The 20,815-nt window shown below is 36.0% G+C and overlaps 3 protein-coding genes across 8 annotated transcripts in view; all 3 read right to left on the reverse strand.

The window, feature by feature from the left end:
- Nucleotides 1-1,231, reverse strand: part of ZNF711 (zinc finger protein 711) — a 41,261-nt gene extending 40,030 nt beyond the window's left edge. Inside the window, exon 1 of the mRNA XM_067004846.1 lies at nt 1,164-1,231. The gene's annotated coding sequence lies outside the window, so the exon portion shown is untranslated. The remainder of the gene's footprint in view (nt 1-1,163) is intronic.
- On the reverse strand, nt 1-16,709 carry LOC106042967 (uncharacterized). 4 transcript variants are annotated; one of them, XM_048076095.1, is made up of 8 exons: nt 16,572-16,709; nt 14,747-14,873; nt 9,733-9,838; nt 8,400-8,573; nt 7,568-7,661; nt 4,835-4,923; nt 3,635-3,755; nt 1-1,250 (listed from the first exon to the last, which is right to left on the reverse strand). In XM_048076095.1, exons 2-8 carry the CDS (start codon nt 14,799-14,801, stop codon nt 1,242-1,244), a joined length of 648 nt encoding a protein of 215 aa, XP_047932052.1. In that variant the 5' UTR covers nt 14,802-14,873; nt 16,572-16,709; the 3' UTR covers nt 1-1,241. The 4 variants fall into 4 exon arrangements, with proteins under 4 accessions (XP_047932052.1, XP_047932050.1, XP_066860987.1 ...); XM_048076093.1 differs by lacking the exon at nt 16,572-16,709 and having other exon boundaries at nt 14,747-14,997; XM_067004886.1 differs by lacking the exon at nt 16,572-16,709 and having other exon boundaries at nt 12,469-14,997.
- The window catches only part of APOOL (apolipoprotein O like), a 15,542-nt gene continuing 11,017 nt past the window's right edge, over nt 16,291-20,815 (reverse strand). For 2 of the 3 annotated variants that reach the window (XM_048076071.2, XM_013192198.3), the window contains exons 8-9: nt 20,147-20,303; nt 18,001-18,408 (exon numbers count right to left, since the gene is read on the reverse strand). In XM_048076071.2, coding sequence (XP_047932028.1) covers nt 18,311-18,408; nt 20,147-20,303 — 255 coding nt within the window. In that variant the 3' untranslated portion in view covers nt 18,001-18,310. Of the gene's footprint in view, nt 16,947-18,000; nt 18,409-20,146; nt 20,304-20,815 lie in introns of those variants that run through there. The other variant, XR_010834694.1, reaches the window with a different exon arrangement.

Consider the following 20,815-nt stretch of genomic DNA (forward strand, 5'->3'; position numbering starts at 1 on the left):
TCCAGGACTTCAGTATCTTTTATTTGTTAGTTAGTGGTAAGGTAGTCAATTTTCCATAGCTTCATTTATTTTCATTATTCACAAAGCAAGTTACAAAGACAAACTGCATTTTTAAAGGCAAAACATTTGAGCTGTTTGGATCGACAAGATGACTAAGGAAGACAAAATTATGAAGAAACAAGGGAGAACGGAATGGGTTCACAGGCTGTTTGCTGCGTCAGTCAATAGTTAGTCAATTTGATGCATCTTGAGACACTGGGAAGCAAAGTGCCTTGGTTGCGCTTGCACAATGCTGCCAGTGTCAGTGGGCCTAGGTGGCTGTGCCTGAAAACAGAGCCCTCCTTTCTACCTAATTCCTTGGGTTATTGGAGTACACAAGAACACAGACTTTACTACACAGTTCGAACTTGTATGTAATTTGTTGTTTTTCTTCCTTACATATTGGCTCCTTTGGGGAAAAACAAAGAAATACTGTCAGGGAACAGCAGGCTCTGTGTGCTACAGTGCCCTGGAGAATCTTCCTAATTTTAGTCAGAGAAATTCATGGTCCTAGTAAAAGCATTAGACTAGAAACCATTGTTCACCAGCATACAGACAGAGATCATGAAAGAGTGGGGCAAACATCACAAATAAATGGATAAGCCAAACAGACACCAAGAAGCAAAACCTGTGCCCAGAAGAAGCTATCTTTGACAAACCGTCTTGAAAAGTAAGAAAAGATGCAGCTCCCCCCACTTTCCTTTTGAGATGGATTTAAACCCTCCTGGGAAGCAATAAAGGAAGAATGATGATTAGCATACGTATTTGTCATTTCTCATAATGACTTTTTGAGTCTTCCTTTTTTCCCATGAATTTCTTCTGAAGAAAGGTGACAGGTACTTCTTGTTGTTTAGGCACAGGACACAATTAATCACATAAGAACATGGGTCCAGACAGATGTGCAACAATTTAAGCAATATGTAGAAACAGCTGTGTAAACTGTAAAATCAGGTATTCAGAAAGCTAAACTGTCATCAAATATAAAGCAAACAAATGGGATGGTAATTTCAGAAATATGTTTTGTTTTGTAATGGTCTTCTATACATTTTTTTTTTTTGCAATAACTTCTAGTGCTTTCTAACAGCTATTACTTTCTCTGTGTAACAGAGCACACAAGGTCTTACTGATCTCTCAGCATTTGGATTGTCCATTCATTGATCACACACCACGCTGAGACACTTCAGAAGTAGGGAGCACTGGTATTAGTATCTCTGGAAAGAGATTAAAATTAAACTGTTAGCATGACATTCACTTCCTGTTATGCTTGATATTAAAAATTTTGTATCTAATCAACCTACATTTCTTTTACTAGTACCTGAACATACGCAGTTTTTACAAATGTGTACTCACCAATAGCTTTGGAAGATTACTTTTATGCAAATAATATATTTGTGTACACAAACACTTCGTGTACACATACTGAAAGAGGTTTTTGAAATATTTAAAAACATTTCAGCAGGCAGAAAAGCAGCAGCAATACATTTTGTTGCTATTGTGGTTTGATTTTGTTTTTAAACTAAAGAAGGTTTCTCCAACATTTATGAGGGCCAAAGAAGTCACGGGAGTACTGTGGAAGACAAAATGTGGCCAGACATGGCCGCTTTGATTTCTTCTGATCCTCTACCGACCCTTTGCAAATAATCCATAGCCTCACACTACTCTTCTAGCAAGAAAGTCCTGCATTTTCTTTCCTTCCTCATTTTTCCATTGAATTAACTGCAAACAATTAGGAATATAGGACTCTAAAATACACATACACACACACTTCTTGGAACACTTACAACAATATTTTTTGGGGTAGAAAAATTCTGTAGATATTACATGACTTTCATAGGAAAAAAAAAGTACACCACAGATGGGTATTCCAAGAGGGGTAAACAAGGTTACAGTCTCTGATATAATGCACGACTGGCTACTGATTTACATGTACAATACGCAGGTAATATTCTCACCTTAATTAAGGACAGTCAAAGGACGTGACAACTCCTTTTTAATTCATTTTCCACTGACGCTAAAGGCCCTCTTCTGCAGTTGTAACAGATGCCTTTCAGAACTGCTGAGTTTTCTTTTTGTAAAATGTTTACATTTTTCTTTTTATGATAAGCTTTTCCTTTACCAACTGTCTTTTTTAAACTCCATTAGGAAGAAAAATATGTATTTTTTTTATTGATAACTTAGTTCAATATATATGTACACCTCCTGTACAGAAATAACCTCAAAGGTTTATTTACATAAATCAATTCTAATCACAAACTACTGTTTTATCAAGATCCATGCCAGAAAGAGGTTGGTAGCTGACTAATGCTTTTAGCAATTTTGATAAGGTGGATTTTTTTAGGCATGGAAATGACTTACAATAAATGAATCTGTCTACCAATCATTCAATTTTTAGGGAAAAAAAGCCCACTAGAACACTTAGTTATATAAATGAGTTCATAAGTTCCAGAATAAAGAACTTCATTTCTCTGTACATCATACTGCTTGTACATTAAACACGTAATAGCAACTTTTCATGAAGCTTCAATAAGTTTGAATTATTTAGTGGTGGTGGGAGGATGGGATCAGGAACTTTGGAGTCTCAAAGGAAAGGTGCTTTGTAAGAGGAAAGTACTAATAGAATTATTCACTAGTATTTTTCACACATCAGTGGAAATTTAGTTACAACTTTATTTAGTACAGAGTTCAGAAAACCTTTTTAATTTTAAAATGTTTACACTGTCAGTAAAAGTAACAAGACAATTGTTACAGGACAATTAGCACCTTTATATATTGCCATTACAAACGTTTTCAGCATGGCTGGAAACTAACAGCTTGGTCTTTCACATTATTTCAATGAAATCACAAGACATGGTGGCATGAAAAAGGAACAGCATTGGTAAAATGGGCACACAGCTTTTAGGCACTTATTTTTCATGTCAGACATTTACATTTCCTTTACTGTACAGTGAGTTATAACACAGAATTCCAATAGCTCCTCTGTCAGAGCTGCAGGGATATCTTGACTACTCTCTGTTCTCTAGGGTCTGTCTTGGGAAACCATCCCTCGGTTTGGTGAAAAACCTCTTTATGAGTAGTAACACCTAGATGTAAATGACTCAGAAAATTATTAAATCTTTGGTAACCTATTATAGAGGACAAGGTAACAGCACAAAGCTGCACCAAAGGAGGTTCAGACTGGACATTAGGAAAAATTTCTTTACCATGAGGGCGGTCAGACACTGGCAGAGGCTTCCTTGCGAGCTGGCTGATGCCCCGTGCCAGGCAGTATCCGAAAGGCAATTGGGTAATGCCCTCAGTAATGGGTTCTACCTTTTGGGTAGCCCTCAGGCGGTCAGGCAGTTGGACTCAGTGATCTTTGAAGGTGCCTTCTAAAGAAACCGTTCCATTCTGTTGTAAAATTTAGCCAGTCTAGAATGGAATTAGCAGACATGTATCCCAGAGGAAAATACTTGTATAGCGAAAGGCATTTTTAGGCCTTTTATTAGCTCACATCTTTACTCGGTGACACAAATACTAACAATTTTAGTTATGATGATTTGTTCTCAGTACCAACACAGAAGATTATATGATATGTAAGTATACTTTCTGTACGTACCTGATACTGTCTCCTCTCTGCATAAGGTGTATTGTTGCCTGAATAGCCAAATTTGTCATATTGTTGAGGTCGCTGGTTGGAAACATAGTCTGGTCTCCTCGAGGGCTGAGAATACACAGGACTATGCAAAAGAAAAAAAAAAGAGGTTGTAAAACAGGTGTAATAATATAAGGTTAATTAGATAAAGTATTTGTGTAACATGAAGATGAAAATAATACTGCTTAGTAACTGTGTGCGTGACATATCAAGGCAATCACAAGACATCTAACATCTAATTGTTCTGTCTTTTAAGTTCCTTTTACCCTCAGACCATTCACCTCACAAACACTGATAAAAGTGAGTTAAACAATGCAACATATTCTCTGTTTTGCTTTTAAAAAACACTTATACTGAACAGCGCCATAATATATAATCAGCTAATCGTGAGAGGTAGACCTTCCAAATTTTCAATGTTTATATTAAAAAATAAACTTTAAAAAAATAGGCCTGATGGACTAAATATCAGAAAGCTCCAGTCTGTTTCTACAGTAGGACCCTGCTACTTATGAGAACGTTCTGCTCTCGTTTAGTTGCTCCATGCTAAACAAGTTCACTGCAAAAGTTGTGGGTTGTTGGCTGGTGTTATTGTGGGGGATTAAAGCAAAGAAGCAAAGCTAAGGAAACCGTTTCCTAAAAAAATAATGAAAATGAATACATTTGTAATTGTTAGAGGAAAACCATACAAGCCTTTCCATAAATCAGTATTTTAGAATTTAGCTTCAGAAAGAAGAGAAATTCACACTGACTTTTTCATTTCTGCGTGACATTAGGAAAACAGACTTTAGGCAGCATACTTTAAAAACACTACATAAAATGAAGGTAAGTTGAAGTCTTACTTGCAAGCTGATAAATTTACTCAGGTGTGCCAGTACACACTTAGTAGTAATATATGAAATAGTCCTAGAAATCTTGCAGCAACACTGTTTGAATGATGCAAGGTAGAAGAGAATAAAGAAAAAAAAATCAGAAAAAATAACTTCTTTCCATCGCAGACTCTAGCTACAAAATAACATGAATAACCTAGTCAAACACTTAGCCACTTTACTGGATCTTTGTCAGTTGTGTGCCACTGGCAAAACTACGAAGTAATTCACAGTCTTCAAACCAAAGTATAACGGAAAATGAACAACAACAAAAAAAGACAGAAAAATAACAGCATACCTATAATTATCTGATTGACTTGAGGTTGGGAAATCATCAAAATCTTGTCTTCTCAGTACAGCTTTTGGCATTTGTCCAATCCAGGCATCCTGTATGTAAGGGATTAGGTGGTTACAAAGTGAAAAATGGCAATAAATAATAAAAACAGCTCACCAGGTACAGTATGTTAGCAATTGTTTTTGGTGGAAAAAGATGTATAAACCTATTTGTTTATCAGTTACAAAATGCATTGTTTGTTATAGACACATTTTAATATGTATAAATTCAATTTATCTAAAAGACTCGGTAGAAGAAAGACCTTTAAGTATTTTGGTAATGTGGAAAATGTACCTCTGAGACATAACCAAGAAATGGCCAGGTAAGCCCCTGTGCAAGTAAGTGAACTAGGTATTAAGGGTCTTATTGAGGCCTGCAAGTTCTTTTGGGTCTCTTATGATTAAAGATATCAAAAAAGACACCATTCCAAAAATAGCAGTGGATTTACCTCAGGTTTATGCAACGCAGAGTCCAAAATTAAACTGAATACAGTGATTGATAGTTAAAATCAATTCAATATTGCTGTTTAATTTAAACTGGCTTCTGTCTTCCAAGACATATTGCTAGATGAAGAAGGAAAGCATGAAGAAACAAAGTATCTATTCTATACTGTTCATAAAACTAGTAAAGTACATTCATTTGCTAAAGGTATCTTTGTTTAGAAATACAATGACCTGAGATAATTTTCAAACCATGGTACCCTCAGGAGAGGGAGCAGTATTCACGGTAGTTCATCTGCAAGAGCTGAAGCTGTCAGATACAGATTTCAGTTTACTCTTGGGCCTCCCTCAGGCAGCTTTGGCGAAGGCTCCTCAGACTACAGGACAGTATGTGCACTTGCCTGCCTTGTCAGCAGTTCACTTTTTCCTGACCACCACATCTAGCAAGAAGATGAGGCAGGCAGAAACATACCACGTGCCTCTGGGCTACAGCTTGCCGTCCGGAGCACAAGGAAGTAGGAAGTACTGCAGCCCTTACTCAAAGCAGGTTTTTTTTACGATAGTATTTCTTTCCTGAATAAAATGTGCAGGATTTCATCCCATTTACACTTTGAAAGTGACAGCATTAGTTATATGAAATCCAGAATTATTTAAAAAATAAACAGCACCATCTGCTGGTGAAGATAGGCTCATGCCTTATTTTTTTTTTCCCCAGAGCATTTCCAAGACATTAATACCTTACAAATATATTTCACCGAAAATAATCTATCATACTAGATTACCTTTTCTCATACAGCCTATAAAGTCTTATTCTCAGACAGTAAACAATCCTATGTATAATCACTTAAAGTGCAGAATGAGGAAGCAAATGGACACACAAAAACATACTCCCATTCATCTTTCTTTTTATTTCAGATTTCCTGTTCTGATCTTGGAATGTATTTATCCACTTTTTCTTTGTGCTAACCACTAGTTCAACGGATGATCACCTTGCCTAATGAAGAAACCTTGCGTGGCAGTGTTAGCCTAGTCCTGAGTCAGCATCCATCCCTTCATGGATCAAAGGCCAAATCCCAGCTCAGTCACAGATTACCGCTGTAATCTTGGAAATGACTCTGTCTACTCTATCTCACAGGAATGTTGCAAAGGTCCCAGTGAAATACTCTGTTACAAAGGTGGTGCAGGTAATTTAATCTCAGATTTGATTTAGGGAGTTTTTCCTCTCTAATATACACACAGGAAATGGTTAAATATTCTAGCCCCAAACCTAACACAGCTGTAGGCAGTGAATTTTAAATAAATATGGCTAGATCTGTGCCAGCTGTGCTTATAAATTAAGCAGTTACATACCATTTACTGAATACTATGTATTCATAGATTACGCAACTGAGAAAGGACAAAGATCAACAACACATTTGTTACAGCCACAACTTTCTGATCATCTAAACTGATCCCCCCTAGACTTCAAAAATGTCATTGGAAAGCATCACTCACAACCTGAAAAGGAAAGAAGGGTCACATAATTGCAATCGAATCCAGTCTGTGAATTCTTAATCAACTGGAAGTAGAATGAAATGTATTTGAAAGAAATACATCTAATTCTCAGGTTTTAATAGTCACAAATAGCTATGGAACTTTACTGATAACTCTCATTCAAGCAGAAGAACTTGAAACCGAATAGATGATCTTTCCTCTGGTGGAGTACAATGAGTAAACAGTCCAATAAAACTGCAGGTGTGGCTCTTCAAGCAGTTTAAACTGGTTCAAGTCTGGAGAATACCAAATTCTTCCTCTCTGGCTATGCACTCCTGGCCCTTTCATTGCACTGGCACTAGTACCAGTAAACCACATGCAGTGACCGAGTTCATGAGCTGATAAGGCTGAAACTAGCTTGCTAGGCAGCTGGTAGAGCACAGTGATGACACAAGGGAAGAGGCTGGAGCATGTAGCTTGAGCTTATATTCCAATTCTCTCTCTTTATAATGCAGGTATTCTAACTAGCTTAGGAAATGTTTATTTGGTATGGTTTTAAAATAATCCCTAGTTCTTCGTTTTCTCCTATGCAAACTAAATTTATTCCATGAGTCCTGGAAATCAAGTACCGGGCAAATAAAATGAAGATTTTAAACTCAGATTAACTTTCAGTTTGACCAGATGATAATTTTATGCTATTAATATACCACTCTGCTGAACCATAAAATCATATCCAACTTCCACTAGAATGAGGAACACGTGATATACACCACACATCTCTTACCCTTGGTGGCTGCTGATGTCCCAGGTTACCAGACAGTTCATGAGTAAATGCAGGGTTATGTTGTGCTTCACGGCATGGAGAATTTGTCTGCTTCCTGGTAGAGGGGAAAACGTGCATTTAGAACATTAGCAAGTTTTGCAGGTCAAACAATCTTTTTGTGCTGCAAATTTGTTCAAAAACCCTATCATAAGTTTAGACTTACTGTGACAATGACTATGTATTATTACATTCTTCAATGACAGAGGAAGTACCAGTGATATATGCTAACAGGGCACAAGGAAAGGAGGGAAAAAATGTATTTTTTTAGTATGTACTTGGGTCAGATTCCAGAGAAAAAAAAAGACAAGTGATAAAAGCAAATAGCAGGTCAAATCGCCAATACTGAGGACCAAAGAATGAGTGGAATAGTGTTTAATCTGCAAGACTCTTGCCAATATTTAATGGTCTTATTCCCTTTTCATTTTTAAATGTGTGGAAAGAAAGTCAGGCCTTACTAGCAAATAAATCAACAAGAAAGATTTGCCAGTCTTGAGCTAAAGTAGTAAATGGACATATTAATCTTTAAAGCTTGCCTGTTTAGTCTCAAAGAAGAGAAACAATGACTTTGAGTGAGGTTGTGCACACAGTGGTAAAAAGTTGAATAACTGTTAAGGTGCTTTGTTTTAGTTTTAGACTGCACAAAGAATAAGAATACTTTGGTAGAGGATGCTAGATAGCAAGTCCGTTGACTTAAATATCAAGAGGTTAAAAATTAATGAGCATACCAGACTTCTTTTGCTTTACTTCCATTTTGATTATAGAAACCCTTTTAACTGCATACCGAGTAACTTACCCCGCTTTTTTACTTTTACAGCAGTGGACACACTGAAATATTACAATAACTATGAAAACCAGTGCTACTGCAGGAAGAATGGTTACTAAAATTAAATCCAATGTGCTCCAAAGCTGGTTGCATTTGGGGCCCATGTACCAATACTCCTGCCAGCCCTCTCTGTAGTAATCACATCTGCAAACAAAAACATTTTAGAAACATTATTTTAATTTAAAAATAAGTAACAAAAAGGAAAATATTTTGCTATTTAATTATTAATTATTGAATACAGCATGGGTCAAAGGATTCAGTATTTTTTTCTGTTCACCTAGAGACGTTTCGTATCTGAGAAAATGTCTACCCTTCGTATTCTAGATCTGATGCAAATGCACTCTGCCAGTCTCTGGGTCAACCAAGAACTGCAAATCCAGGTTAGCATTGCAGTAAAACCGAGATGATAAGCTTTGCTGAGAACTGGGTGTATTACTCCAGTCACAGCATGATTCCGGTCAAAGATCTTTTTGCCAACTGTAAGCATGTAAAATCTTCAGTATCTCCTGAACAGATACACAGATATCTTACCACAATTAATACGTGATGCGTATATTGACCTGGATATGATTTAAAATATGTATTTATAGTTTCAAGAATGTAGCATTGTACTTGTTGGATTTGCACTAACATTTAGACAGAATACTCAGTTATCTGATCTGGTATATATTGGCTAAAACTGGAGGTCAGCTGCATATAAATAAACAACCAAATATTATGACTATATTTCTTTGATTCAACCAGGTAATCAGATAAGCTTCATAATTCTGCCCTGTTATTTTCTTGTTGATTTCCTGCAACAAGTCTAAGGGTCAAACTATACGTATAAAAAAAATTATGCCAAATATGTGAACAAGATCTTCTATTCATATGATGATTTTTTTAAAAGGAAAAAAGCAAACACATAAAGGAGAGTAGGATGTTTATATATCTGATTTTTTTTAAAACTTTAAAGAAATTTTGATTAACCTCGAAAAAACTGTCATGACTTATTTCAGTTCTAAAGTACAATATCTGAGACAATAGCAAGCATGTGGAATTCAAGGATTGTAGTACTTATCTACTATGAAATCGTTCTAAAAAATTCTAAAAAAGAAAATGTTACACTCATGTCCCAGATATGATGTTTTGTAGCAGATTTATAATCTTATGCAGACTGTGAACCAAGAACTACATCTACTGTCATGGATTACCACTGCAGGGTCTAAATTCAGCTCTTCATTAACAATGCATTTGACAAGCTGCATTTACAAGGCATATAGTTAAAAAAATAAAAAACATGTAAGAGAAAACCACACCCTACCTGCAAAAAGGTTTTTCATTTTTACATTGACAAGAGATATTCGTAGGACAGAAGTTGTCTGTATTACCCAGGCAGGCTTTAAAGTCCTCAACTGCAGTGCAGTTGGCTGTAAATCAAAAGAAAACTAAATATTTTAATGCATTTATACAGTAACATACTGTTAGTGGGCTGTATTTCTAATTACATCAGAAATTTAAGCTTCATATGAAGTACTCCGTAAAGAGTACTAAATCTTACTTTCCAATGACTGGCCCCTTTAAACTTTTGAAATGATTTGAGAAATGAAGGCTTACCTGCTCAAGTTACTTTGAATTTGCACTCAACATTCCAATTAGCCACTAAAATGTATGTCTGACATTATTATAATTTCTATGGCATTATTTATGTATGGCTATGTGTAAATTGCACTATGTATCATCTCTGGACTGTTGGCAAAGACTAGAAATAATGAAACCCATCTGAGACTCAAACCCTCTAATTATAATCCCAAGCAAAACTTTTTGTTTTGCATTGTGATTATTCCTTATTTTCCTACACAAAAGGATTTGTTTTGCATTAATATGGGTTCTCCTCCAACTCTTCTACTCTGTAACATTGTGGGCTGTAAATTATGTTCCAGAAGTTGACTGCTTACAATACTACAGAAACATACGGCTGTCTAAAAATAATTTCCTCATTAGCAAACCTTAATCAGACATTAGAAGTTACCGCACTTGGAACTCACACCCTGTGGTCTTCACTACCTGTTTCTTTCCTATGTAGGACTCAGACTAAATGCTGTACTCATCACTCAGACCAGGAAGGTACAAGCTGACTCAGAGGTTCTGGTACAAAGCCAGTGAAGTCTAGGATTTAGGGAGATGTATCTGAAAACTTAACCTGTAATGTACAACCGAGTGATCAATTGATAGACACCACTGGAGAAGTTGAGGGAGAGAATGACAACTGGAAGGCTGTACATTGCAAGGCCAAGCACCACTATGATACTCTAAAAAAAAAACCAAAAAAAACACAACCAATATGGCTGAATATTATTTTGCATAGCTTTTCACAATGAGAAGATGTGCTTTTAGAGTGTGCCCTTCGATATTAAGGCCATAATATTCTATTTCATTAAGGAATACACCACTGAGCCCCTCACAGTACTGATAACAACTTTAAAAATGTAAAAAAAAAAAATTTAGAAAATCTTCCAATTAAAAAAATCCTGACCAATCCTACATACATCAACAGAATCAGAGATACTTCCATAAAACTTAACTTATTTAAAATAACCTTTTTTCAATGCATTCTGGCTATCATGCTTCGTTAATGATCATTTTCTCTCTTTTCATCTCAAAAAAAATCTAAAAATACTTTCCATAAAATTAATGTACAAATTTTTAAAATCCATATAGTGAATACTTCTTCCTACTGAGAAAGGACCCAGTTGCCTTATTTGTTTAAAATACATCCCATTTGACAGGTTGACTTAAAATGGTTCAAAACTACCAGACAAGCTAATATTTCTGTTGTAATTCATACGGTTGCGACCTTCATAATGTACAGAAGTACACGGTAACAGGTGTAGGTGAAAGCATTTTTGTCTTCTATGTCTCTATAAAGTATTGCTATACGCTTGGCAGTACAGAACTCAAAAACTACGAAAAACTTCAGCAAATGTGGTTAAGCAGTTATCACACGAAGGTTTTAACATTTTCATTGTTTTCCCTTAAATAAAAATGATCTCTTCCTAACCAGTAAGGAGAATTTACTCGGAAACAATACCACTGGAATCACGATACCATAGAAGCACTACCAAAGGCTGGCCAGCTCTTTGATAAAAACATCACTCTTCTAACAAGCTATAAAGCAAAAATGCGACCATTTCTTACGTTCTGACGTTTGTTCACTCAGCGAACCACCGGCCAGCAACAGAATGAAAAGCAAGACGTTAAGAACGGACATCCTGAAGCCAAGTGTGGTAACAACAGATGGTTTCTTCCAGATTTTGCTAACAGCAGAACGCACTTTCTGCTACTGTTATTGACTGTAGCAAGTCAAGGATCACGGATTTTGAGCTTGTTTTACAGCATCCTTCTCTATAAAAATTATTAATTAACTTATGCCAGATACAGCTTCCTGCTAATCTCTGCAGCGTATCTTCTTTTACAGCAACTAGGCAGTTACATCTAAAGAATTTGAGTACTACCAACAGAAACCATAGGAGACAGGTAGGTTCCCGTGACGAGACAGAGCCCCGAGGACTGCTCTCCTGGGACAGAGAGCACAAGCACGCACATTCACAGGCAGCTACTCTACATAGTATTATGTTTAGCATTTTTCTGCGGCCCCACGTACAGTTTGCACATTATAAACTGCATGTCAAGATACATAAACACAACCCAGTGATATAAATACTGGGCATTAGAAGCACATCGCATATAACTGTTACCTAAAATTAGTTAAGCACTCTTTTAGATTGTCTTGTTTTTTTTTAGCTGCCAAAAATGATTTATATGTGATGCTTATATGCACATTCTGTTATTTTAGTCTTGGTTCAGTCAAGAACAATTGACCTAAAACCTGCTTTACTGAAACTAATCTTAGCAAGAGTTCCCATTTACAATACACAGTAGTGACACCCAATTCACTGATGATAATAGCTCATGCTAGAAATCTTAGTGCACTACAAAGATTCCTAGTTGACACCACTGGTGTCAGTGGATTTCAGCAACAGCCCACTGAGTGCCTTACTTAACCGAAGTTGACTCCTTTGAAGTACTACCAATGCCAATGTCTCTGGAAACTGGAAAACTGCAGGAGAAGAGAGGAGGGAGAAATGGAGATCTGAAAAAAGTGCTAAACAACAGATCTTTAGCATTTAATCTCTTTCATTATTAAAATAATTTCTATTATTTATTTTCTATGTGATTTCTATGAAGCTATGGTTTGGTAAGATGCACTTCGCACAATGAATGCTTTGTTTTTCAAGTGCTTCAGCAGTCTTAATTATACTGGGATGAGCAGGAAGCTTTAAACCCTGGAAGAATGTGGTTAACGGCCACAGGAGGAACAGAAACTCCAAATATTACTTCCTGGGTGAGGAAATAACCTCAGTCACTTTGTGGGCCCTGAGCTTCAGCCTGAGTCAGCTTACAAACCAAGTTACAAAGGAGAGAAAGGGAAAGTGTTTTTCCATCCTTCTGAGACTGAAATTAACTAAAGATGATTTGGAAGGGCATTTCTCCCCCAGATCACACAAGGAAGTATTTTTAAAGTAGTTCAATTTCAAAATTACACTGTCTGTTTAGTACCTTTACTTCTGAAAAATTGCTATGTTCGTGCAAAAGATTACTTTGGTCACATTGTACTCAGTTCATAGAGTATTACCCTTGCAGTTTCCACAGCAGGCTGAAACACACACACACACAAGGACAATTTTGGTCTACCTTCACATCTAATGTTCCCTGAAAAAAACTCACTGCACAGTAATATCCTCAATCTGTAATGGCCTCTGTGTGAACGCCTTGTGAAGAACACACAGGAATAAATGGAGATACAACCAAAGTTTGCAAAAAATAAGCTGTTTTGAAATTAAGTTAGTACAAATTACAGTTTTTATGGTGATGCTCTTGACATTTCTCTCTAAATCAAGATCCCAACACAGATTTCTTTGTTTAACAGGAAAAAGTTGCTTATGAACACATGCCAAATGCAGTTACGTAACAGAAAGGTACATTTTAACCTTTATTTTTCAAAGGATAAATAATTATCTGTAAAAATCAATGCCTGGCATATTGTAAATTCCTAGAACAATACTGCTTTGACTGTAAGGCCAACAGTTTTATAGCAGGGGTAAGACCGATTCTCAGCCCTGCCAGAAGACTGTTTCACAAGATACCAGAAACATACTGTTTTCTCAAACAAGAAAAGAGAAATTAACATACACCTCAGTAAGAAAAAACGTGTCATCTTTCTTTAGACATAACACAAAAGCATAAGTACCTGTTGGTTCACATGCTTTGCTCTTTCAGCTGACACGAAATTTTCCCCCTGGCTCCAGCTCACAACTGCTGACTGCTAAGCATTAAACACAGGTACTTCACGTTGTGGGATAAACAAACACCTCCACCTCGGCTTTCAAATTTGATTAAAACAGAAGATGAAGGAATTTTTTAATTTGCAATTTTCACACAGGTGAGTTGTTCTAATCAGTAAAAGCAATCTCCTACAGCCCATAACTGAAAAGTCAAAGAATGAATTGCATCTTGAATAACGGGGTTCTGACTCTGCCCCTCAGCAAACTCCGAACGCCCAAATGCACATCCCTTTCACCCTTTTCAAGTCATGGCTACAACTTTTATTTCCCTTTCTCTTCTCCTTCTACAACTTGTTAGTATGTACTGATACACTCTTTCTTGTAAGATGAATTAGATGTAGCTATTAGACTTGAAAATGTAAAGAAGTTTCTCCATGTAAAAAAAGGAGTACACTAACAGGATTTTCCACCTTTTAGATTTCCTTCTCCTTAGCATTTGTTTGGTTTGTACATTTCCTCTGGTCTACAGAAAGAGGTCATCAGTACTGTGGCAATATAAATAATATGCTAACTTCTCAAACGGTTTTGGTTATACTCTATCTGCTTGACTGTAGCTTCCTATCAGCACCTATCTGAGCTTTTCTTCCTAGAATCCCTGCAATTTAAAATAAAAGCTACATGCAATCTAGTGCACAGTAATGCTCCTTTTTAAAAGCATAGACTTTGTAGTACTGCACTTTCTTTTTAGATATAGAATATACATTTATGTAATTTAATGTTATTCAGAAATACTCCGTCACTACAAGATAGAGGTGTACTGATGAATTAATCTGTAAAATATCTACTAAGTTATTCAAGAGTCATAACGACAATCTGCCATTTAAAACAGGTGCATTACTTGTTCACACATTTTTAATTTGTCTAGGTCGTTACATTGTAGTTTACACCACGTGTAACATTAGTTATAACCCTTGGATTGGCAAATTACTTTACCTGGAAGATTATCATGGAGCCATACGGAGGTAAATACATTTGCTATCTGTCTCATTCCTTAAACAATATGTGCCACTCCTCCAATATGGATAAAAGCCATTTTTTGTCAGTTCTGAGCTTCAGCATTCTTGAAAAGAAATTATCAAGAAAAGATGATGGAAGCACTTCTCAAAATTTAACACACACGCACAAACAACCGAATACTGTGTATTAGTATGTCCTGCACGTTGCTTTGACGATTTGTCCCAGGAATGCATGTTTCAGCACTTCACAGATGAAGTTATTTTCTTCCGAGCATTGGTGACACGGGTGTGACTTAGTCATGTTTATCAATTAACATTTACAATGTACTTTAAAGAAAAGGAACAGAATATTTGCTCTACAATTGAGGAAACACATGGAAGTTAAACTTAATGTTTAAAAGCATCTTATCACCTTTTATTTTCAGGTGCTTCACAATGATATCACAAAGTAAAGTACCACAATTGGTTTTATGTAAATAAAGAAAAAAAATAATCAACAAATTGCAAATCTCTATGTAATTAATAAAATAAATCTGAAATAAAAGAGCATGCATTAAAAATATTTATAAAATATTATCATGTGACTCAGTTCTTTAAAAGACGGACTTTTCAAAAATATATCATTTACATCATATAAAAAATAGAATGTATATTCTTACTTCTATTGTGGTACTGTCTAATTCTAATATGACAGAAACTATCAAACTTTTATGTTAAGCTGTAAGTTTAAGTTACTATGTATCATTAAAAGTGTTTTTAGTAAAAAGTAATAAAACCACATTTTCCAATACATCTTTTCAGGTGTACCTATGTTAATTTTTCATTGTTTAACAGGTTTCATACAGAATATGAACACCACAAGCAGACTGCGAGGAACATGTATTTGAAATTAGGACCCAAAAGCATGGCAAAACATACATCTGAATTTGCATTTTTAAAGCCATTGTGCAGCACCTTTACCATAATTAATACAGAGGCGTGGCTACAATTCCTTCTAGTTATCTGGAAAAAGCCATATAAAATGTGGAACTCCAGATCTGAAGAGGGTTGACATCTTTTCACAGTTGACAAATAAACACTTTTCAGAAGAATGAGTAACGAATATTTACAGTCATCATTCCAATACAAAACCAAGTTAGTAATCTGATTTGGGCTGCTTTCCTTCTAGCAAATATATTCCAAATTTCCCTGTAATAATCTGCATCTTTTTTTTGCCACCTCTGGAAATTTTTCTCATGTGTCTCATAGATAGACAAGTAACTCCAACAGAAGTTTATGTGAGTAAATAACTATTATGATCTATTATTTTCCAGGTTTTACTAACATATTCCACTACTAATCTATCTATTTTCCAGGATACAGAAACACCAATGGTGTTTCTGAAAGGAGACAACACATCCAGCCAGGATGCAAAGCTTTTCACTTTTTTGTCCTGTTTTCTTTGGCTGCAGATCCTCTGTGGCTGTATTTGAGTGCAGAAACCCAAGCCACTAATTTTAATCCCAGGCTTTTGACTGTGGGATATTGAACAAAAACTCTTGATAGAAAACAAACAAACAAACAAAATCACTGTCTCACATAGAAGAGAATGTGGAACAGAGAAATCCCAGAGAACCTGGGGAAAAAAAAAAAAAAAAAATCAACGGGGAAGCTTTTTGCACTCTGCCTATGCCTGCTCCTTAACAGCTATCTAAGGGAGCTTCTTCCCCTGCTCCCAGAAAACTAATTCCTATGCAAGGGTTCCCTCTGCGTCCTGAAAAATGTCACCACAGTAAACAATGCGAATCTGCATCATCTCTTACCTTTCCTGTTGACTTCTTGTGTTAGCACATCAATTGAAGGACGTAAGTTAGAATTTAAATAGAATCTAGGTGTAGAGCAGATGGTTTTGCCTTTTTTTAATCCAGAATCTGACCAAGAGGCCAGAGATGGAGATAGATAATATCTGCCATCCAGTCTTGCACTTGAAAATGACCATCTCTTCATCACTTTCATTTCCTGCCTTATGTCTTTCAAATGTTTCCCTGAAAATGGCATATGAAACCAGCCATCTAGTTTTTCTACTGCTCTCTCTGTGATGGAACACCGTATGCATCTTGTCCGGTTCTGTGAAGATTGACTTAATATCCTCTGATTGCTGCCTGAACTCTGACAGTTTCCTGGGCCTTAAGAAGTGACTAAAGAAACAAAACACATGACATTCTAACCCAGGTGTCTCAAGCAAGTTTAACTAATTGAAATCTTTTTTAAACCCCACATTTACTGACTTTACTTTGTGTTGGACTCTGTATAGGCCCAAATTTGGATTCCAAAATAACAGATATACTTATCTGTTTCTGAACCACCACAAAAGCCTTATTTATGCTTTTGCTCATTCAGCATTTGGGCTTTGTGCACATCCCATCATGCAATATCCCCTCAGTACTTTTGCTAGTTCCACAGTAACACTAGGAACACTGTTTGCCTGTATTAAATCACCTGCCTTTGCAGTAGCAGCCTGAGAAGAAGAAATCAGGTTGTGAAACCTATTCTTATTGAGAACAGGAACAACTATCCCTTCATACCCCAGTGCTGAAAATATGTTCATTTGAGCAGTGCTTCTTTGGGGTTTAAGACTTCCAACCAAACCATCTGTCTGCATAGCGGTGTTCTCACTTTCTGTTCTCACTGCCTACTACTTCATAGTTTTTACAGATTTGTCAGCACTTTTCACCACTTATGCATTTCTTACTTTAAACCTGCAAACTATAGCAGGTTTCCATTTCCTAAACATTGCTAATTCACTCTATATAAACTGAAGCAGTACCATTCTCATGGATTAAACAATTTGCATACAGTTCTTCAAAATATTAGAAGTAGGCAGAAACTAATGCGTAGTCTATGATGTTTTAGAGATCAATTGTGTGCTTCCCAACTTAAGTGACATTTAAACACAAAACAAGCATGCAAGACAAGAAGCTCAGTTTCCATTTACCTTTGTGAAAGAGGCAAACAACAACAAACGACTTTGCAATGAAAAGAAGTGACTTGTTTATACAACCATTAGAGATAACGCTAATCATATGATAAAACAACTAATTTTTTAAGGCTACTCAGACCAATAAGAAGTTGCACTTCTTTCCAGAGCTGAAAGTGAAAAAGAAACAAAGAAGCCTCTCTAACCCCATCCATCACATTCTTCTATCAGTGAAAATCTGAGCTCAAGTATAGAAATACGTTTACATTTTCAAATCTCCTTTGTGAAATGTCATTTATTAACAAGTTTGGCACAGAGAAACCTCACTGTGAGAAGACACTGACAAATCTCATTTTCTCAGTGTCACACTAGTAACACTGAATACGAGTGAATTCTCACTGCTCATTGGAAGTGAGAAACTAAATATTCATTAAACAGAATCACGTGAGTAAATAATACAAACTGGGATATAAGAAAATACCTGATTAAATTATACCTCACAGAGCATGAGTCACAAGGATCATTCCTTCCCTTCTTCCCTCCCCCTTATCTGTAATACTTTGCGAAGATTTATAAGCAGACATCTTAGCTTCTTGTACTGTACATATCCACATCTTCTGGGCTGGACTGACCATGGTCCATAAGTTTTGGGTCAGGTTTAAATTTTGTCGTCTTCCCTGTTCCTGTTGGAAACATGAAAGAAACATATTAACAAAATATATTAAATAATTTTTTGAGCTCTAGAAAAAAAGCTTATTGACACATTTTGAGAATTACTGAATTATTAAGCTCTTATGAATGACCAAAACCACACATATTCTGGTTAAAACTGTGTAAGTGTCACAGACCGATGAAGTAACGGCTGGCAGGGGGGTTGGACTAGATGATCTTCAGAGGCCCCTTCCAACCTCAGCCTTTCTGTGATTCTGTAATGTTGTAATTATTAGCATACAACAGCAGATGGAATCCCTGAACACCACAGGGTGAGAGAAGAATTAGTGATGCTTTGCCCTACAGATAGAAAGGAAGGGAAAGCTTAAGACGTGGAAGAAGTCTTGATTCTTTCTGCCCATACTGCTCCCAGAAGCACAACCGACCCCCCAGCACAGCTGAATCTTCCCTGAAGCTGCTGCACAGCTGCTCACAGCCAGGGGGTAAGGATTCCAAATGAAGAAAAACACACTTACATAGTTTCACTTTATGACTTCAAAAAGACTAAGATTAGTAAAATGCGTAGCCCTCACACTCAACCTGAATGTCAAGGCACAAACACTGACACATTTACTGATACTGTCATTATGGAGGATCTTTGTGTATATAATGCCAGGTTTATCTAGGACTGTGCCACTTAACACTGCTCCACATCTTTTCCAGCTACATGATCAGTTGGTTTAACAAACGGCGCTATGTTCCCCTAAAAACTTTGCTTTGTTTGGACAAATGAAAATAGAGCTCACTGACAAACCAGATTAATTTAGGGAACGTCTGTATTAGGGATGTGAACTAATTCCAACTGTGAAAGAGATCTAAGACAGCTTTAGATCAAAACATTCCACAAACTAAATGAGAAAAAATGAAGGGGCAAAGCAAAGAAAAATGTGATTGTATTAATGGTGAAAAGAAAGGGAAAGAATAATCCAAATATATTCTCTTTGCTTTCCAGAAAAAAAGCATTCTTGTAAAGAGCATAACAGAAAGAAGCAAGCATGTCAAGTAAAATTTTCAACCCACCCTTACAAAATCTGACAATATTTTGAAGTAAGTTCAATTCTACTTTAATAGGCAATTCTACTACTATTACTCTTAGCAACTGGCCTATCAAAATACTTGTACATTAAATATGCTGTGACATGTTCTCGTCAATTATCCCAGGCACTCAAGATGCATGGGAAGCACCACTGCAGAAAACTAGCAAAATAAAATCCAGTGCTTCATCTGTCATTTACATATTCCTCTTTTACCAACATCTGAAGATAAAGAACACAGAAAAATTTCTGTGCATTAATTCAAATTAATTCAAATTAGTTGTTTTCACAAATAAAAACCCAGCAATAATCCCTAAATTCTGGCATAGAAAGATAATGTAAAGTAGGTATTTTAGAGAAGTACTTGATGACATGATCTCATTGCTAGCAATATGGTCCACACCGTATGGAATGAAAGAAAACATTACTAAGGAAGAACAAAAAATATATAATAATTTTCAAACTCTGACAGGTTCCACAGTGAGAAAATTATCTCCCTGAGGCTGTGATATAGTTATTAAATGATTCTGTCTTTAATATATTTTCAAGAATAATGCACTATGACAGCCTGTTCCATTTTAAAGCAAGAGTAACTACAAAACAAATCCAAGGAATTTGGAACCTGCCTCGGATTTGCATGTTGTAACTGAGATTACAGTTTGAATTTTTAATTCACCTGATGAAGGCACCGGATCTTTAGTACTCCAAGACTCTACTGGAGAAGATTCTGTTCTATTAAATGATCTTGACTCAATAGCAGATTCAGGTTTTGTATTAGAAATTTCTTTCTTTTTCTTATCTTCTTGTGTAACTGATTTTGACTCTTGCTGCAGCTGTGAACCAAACATGAATAAAATGCTTAATACATTACTGCAAAATTAAGTTATCTGAAAGCTTATCTTTTATTAAATTATTTTCAGATATGAGATCACACAATGACATACAGCTGGTAATATTAGTCAGTTGCGTACAGTGGATACAGCTGTAAAACAAAAACAAACATAAAGAAACCTGCATAAAACCTCCCCCCCAGTTCAGATACCATAACTTCAAATTCACATGTAAGCAATTTCATGAGTGCATACTTCAGTCTGATACTGTTTATACTTGAGACCCTCAAATTACTTCACAATGAAGTCACTGTTTTTTAGATATAATATTTATAGATATTATAATATTTAGATCTTACAGAACACTTACTACCCTTAGTTAACAGAAGATAGAAAGACAAATAATATCTCCCTAGTAACATAAAGTAATAGGTTATTCTATGGAGAAGATAATGTCAAATTTTCCATATGCAATAGATCAATATAAAGAGGATAATGACCATTTATTCACTATG

Source organism: Anser cygnoides, chromosome 13 (genome assembly GCF_040182565.1).
Source record: "Anser cygnoides isolate HZ-2024a breed goose chromosome 13, Taihu_goose_T2T_genome, whole genome shotgun sequence".
Taxonomy (NCBI): Eukaryota; Metazoa; Chordata; class Aves; order Anseriformes; family Anatidae; genus Anser; species Anser cygnoides.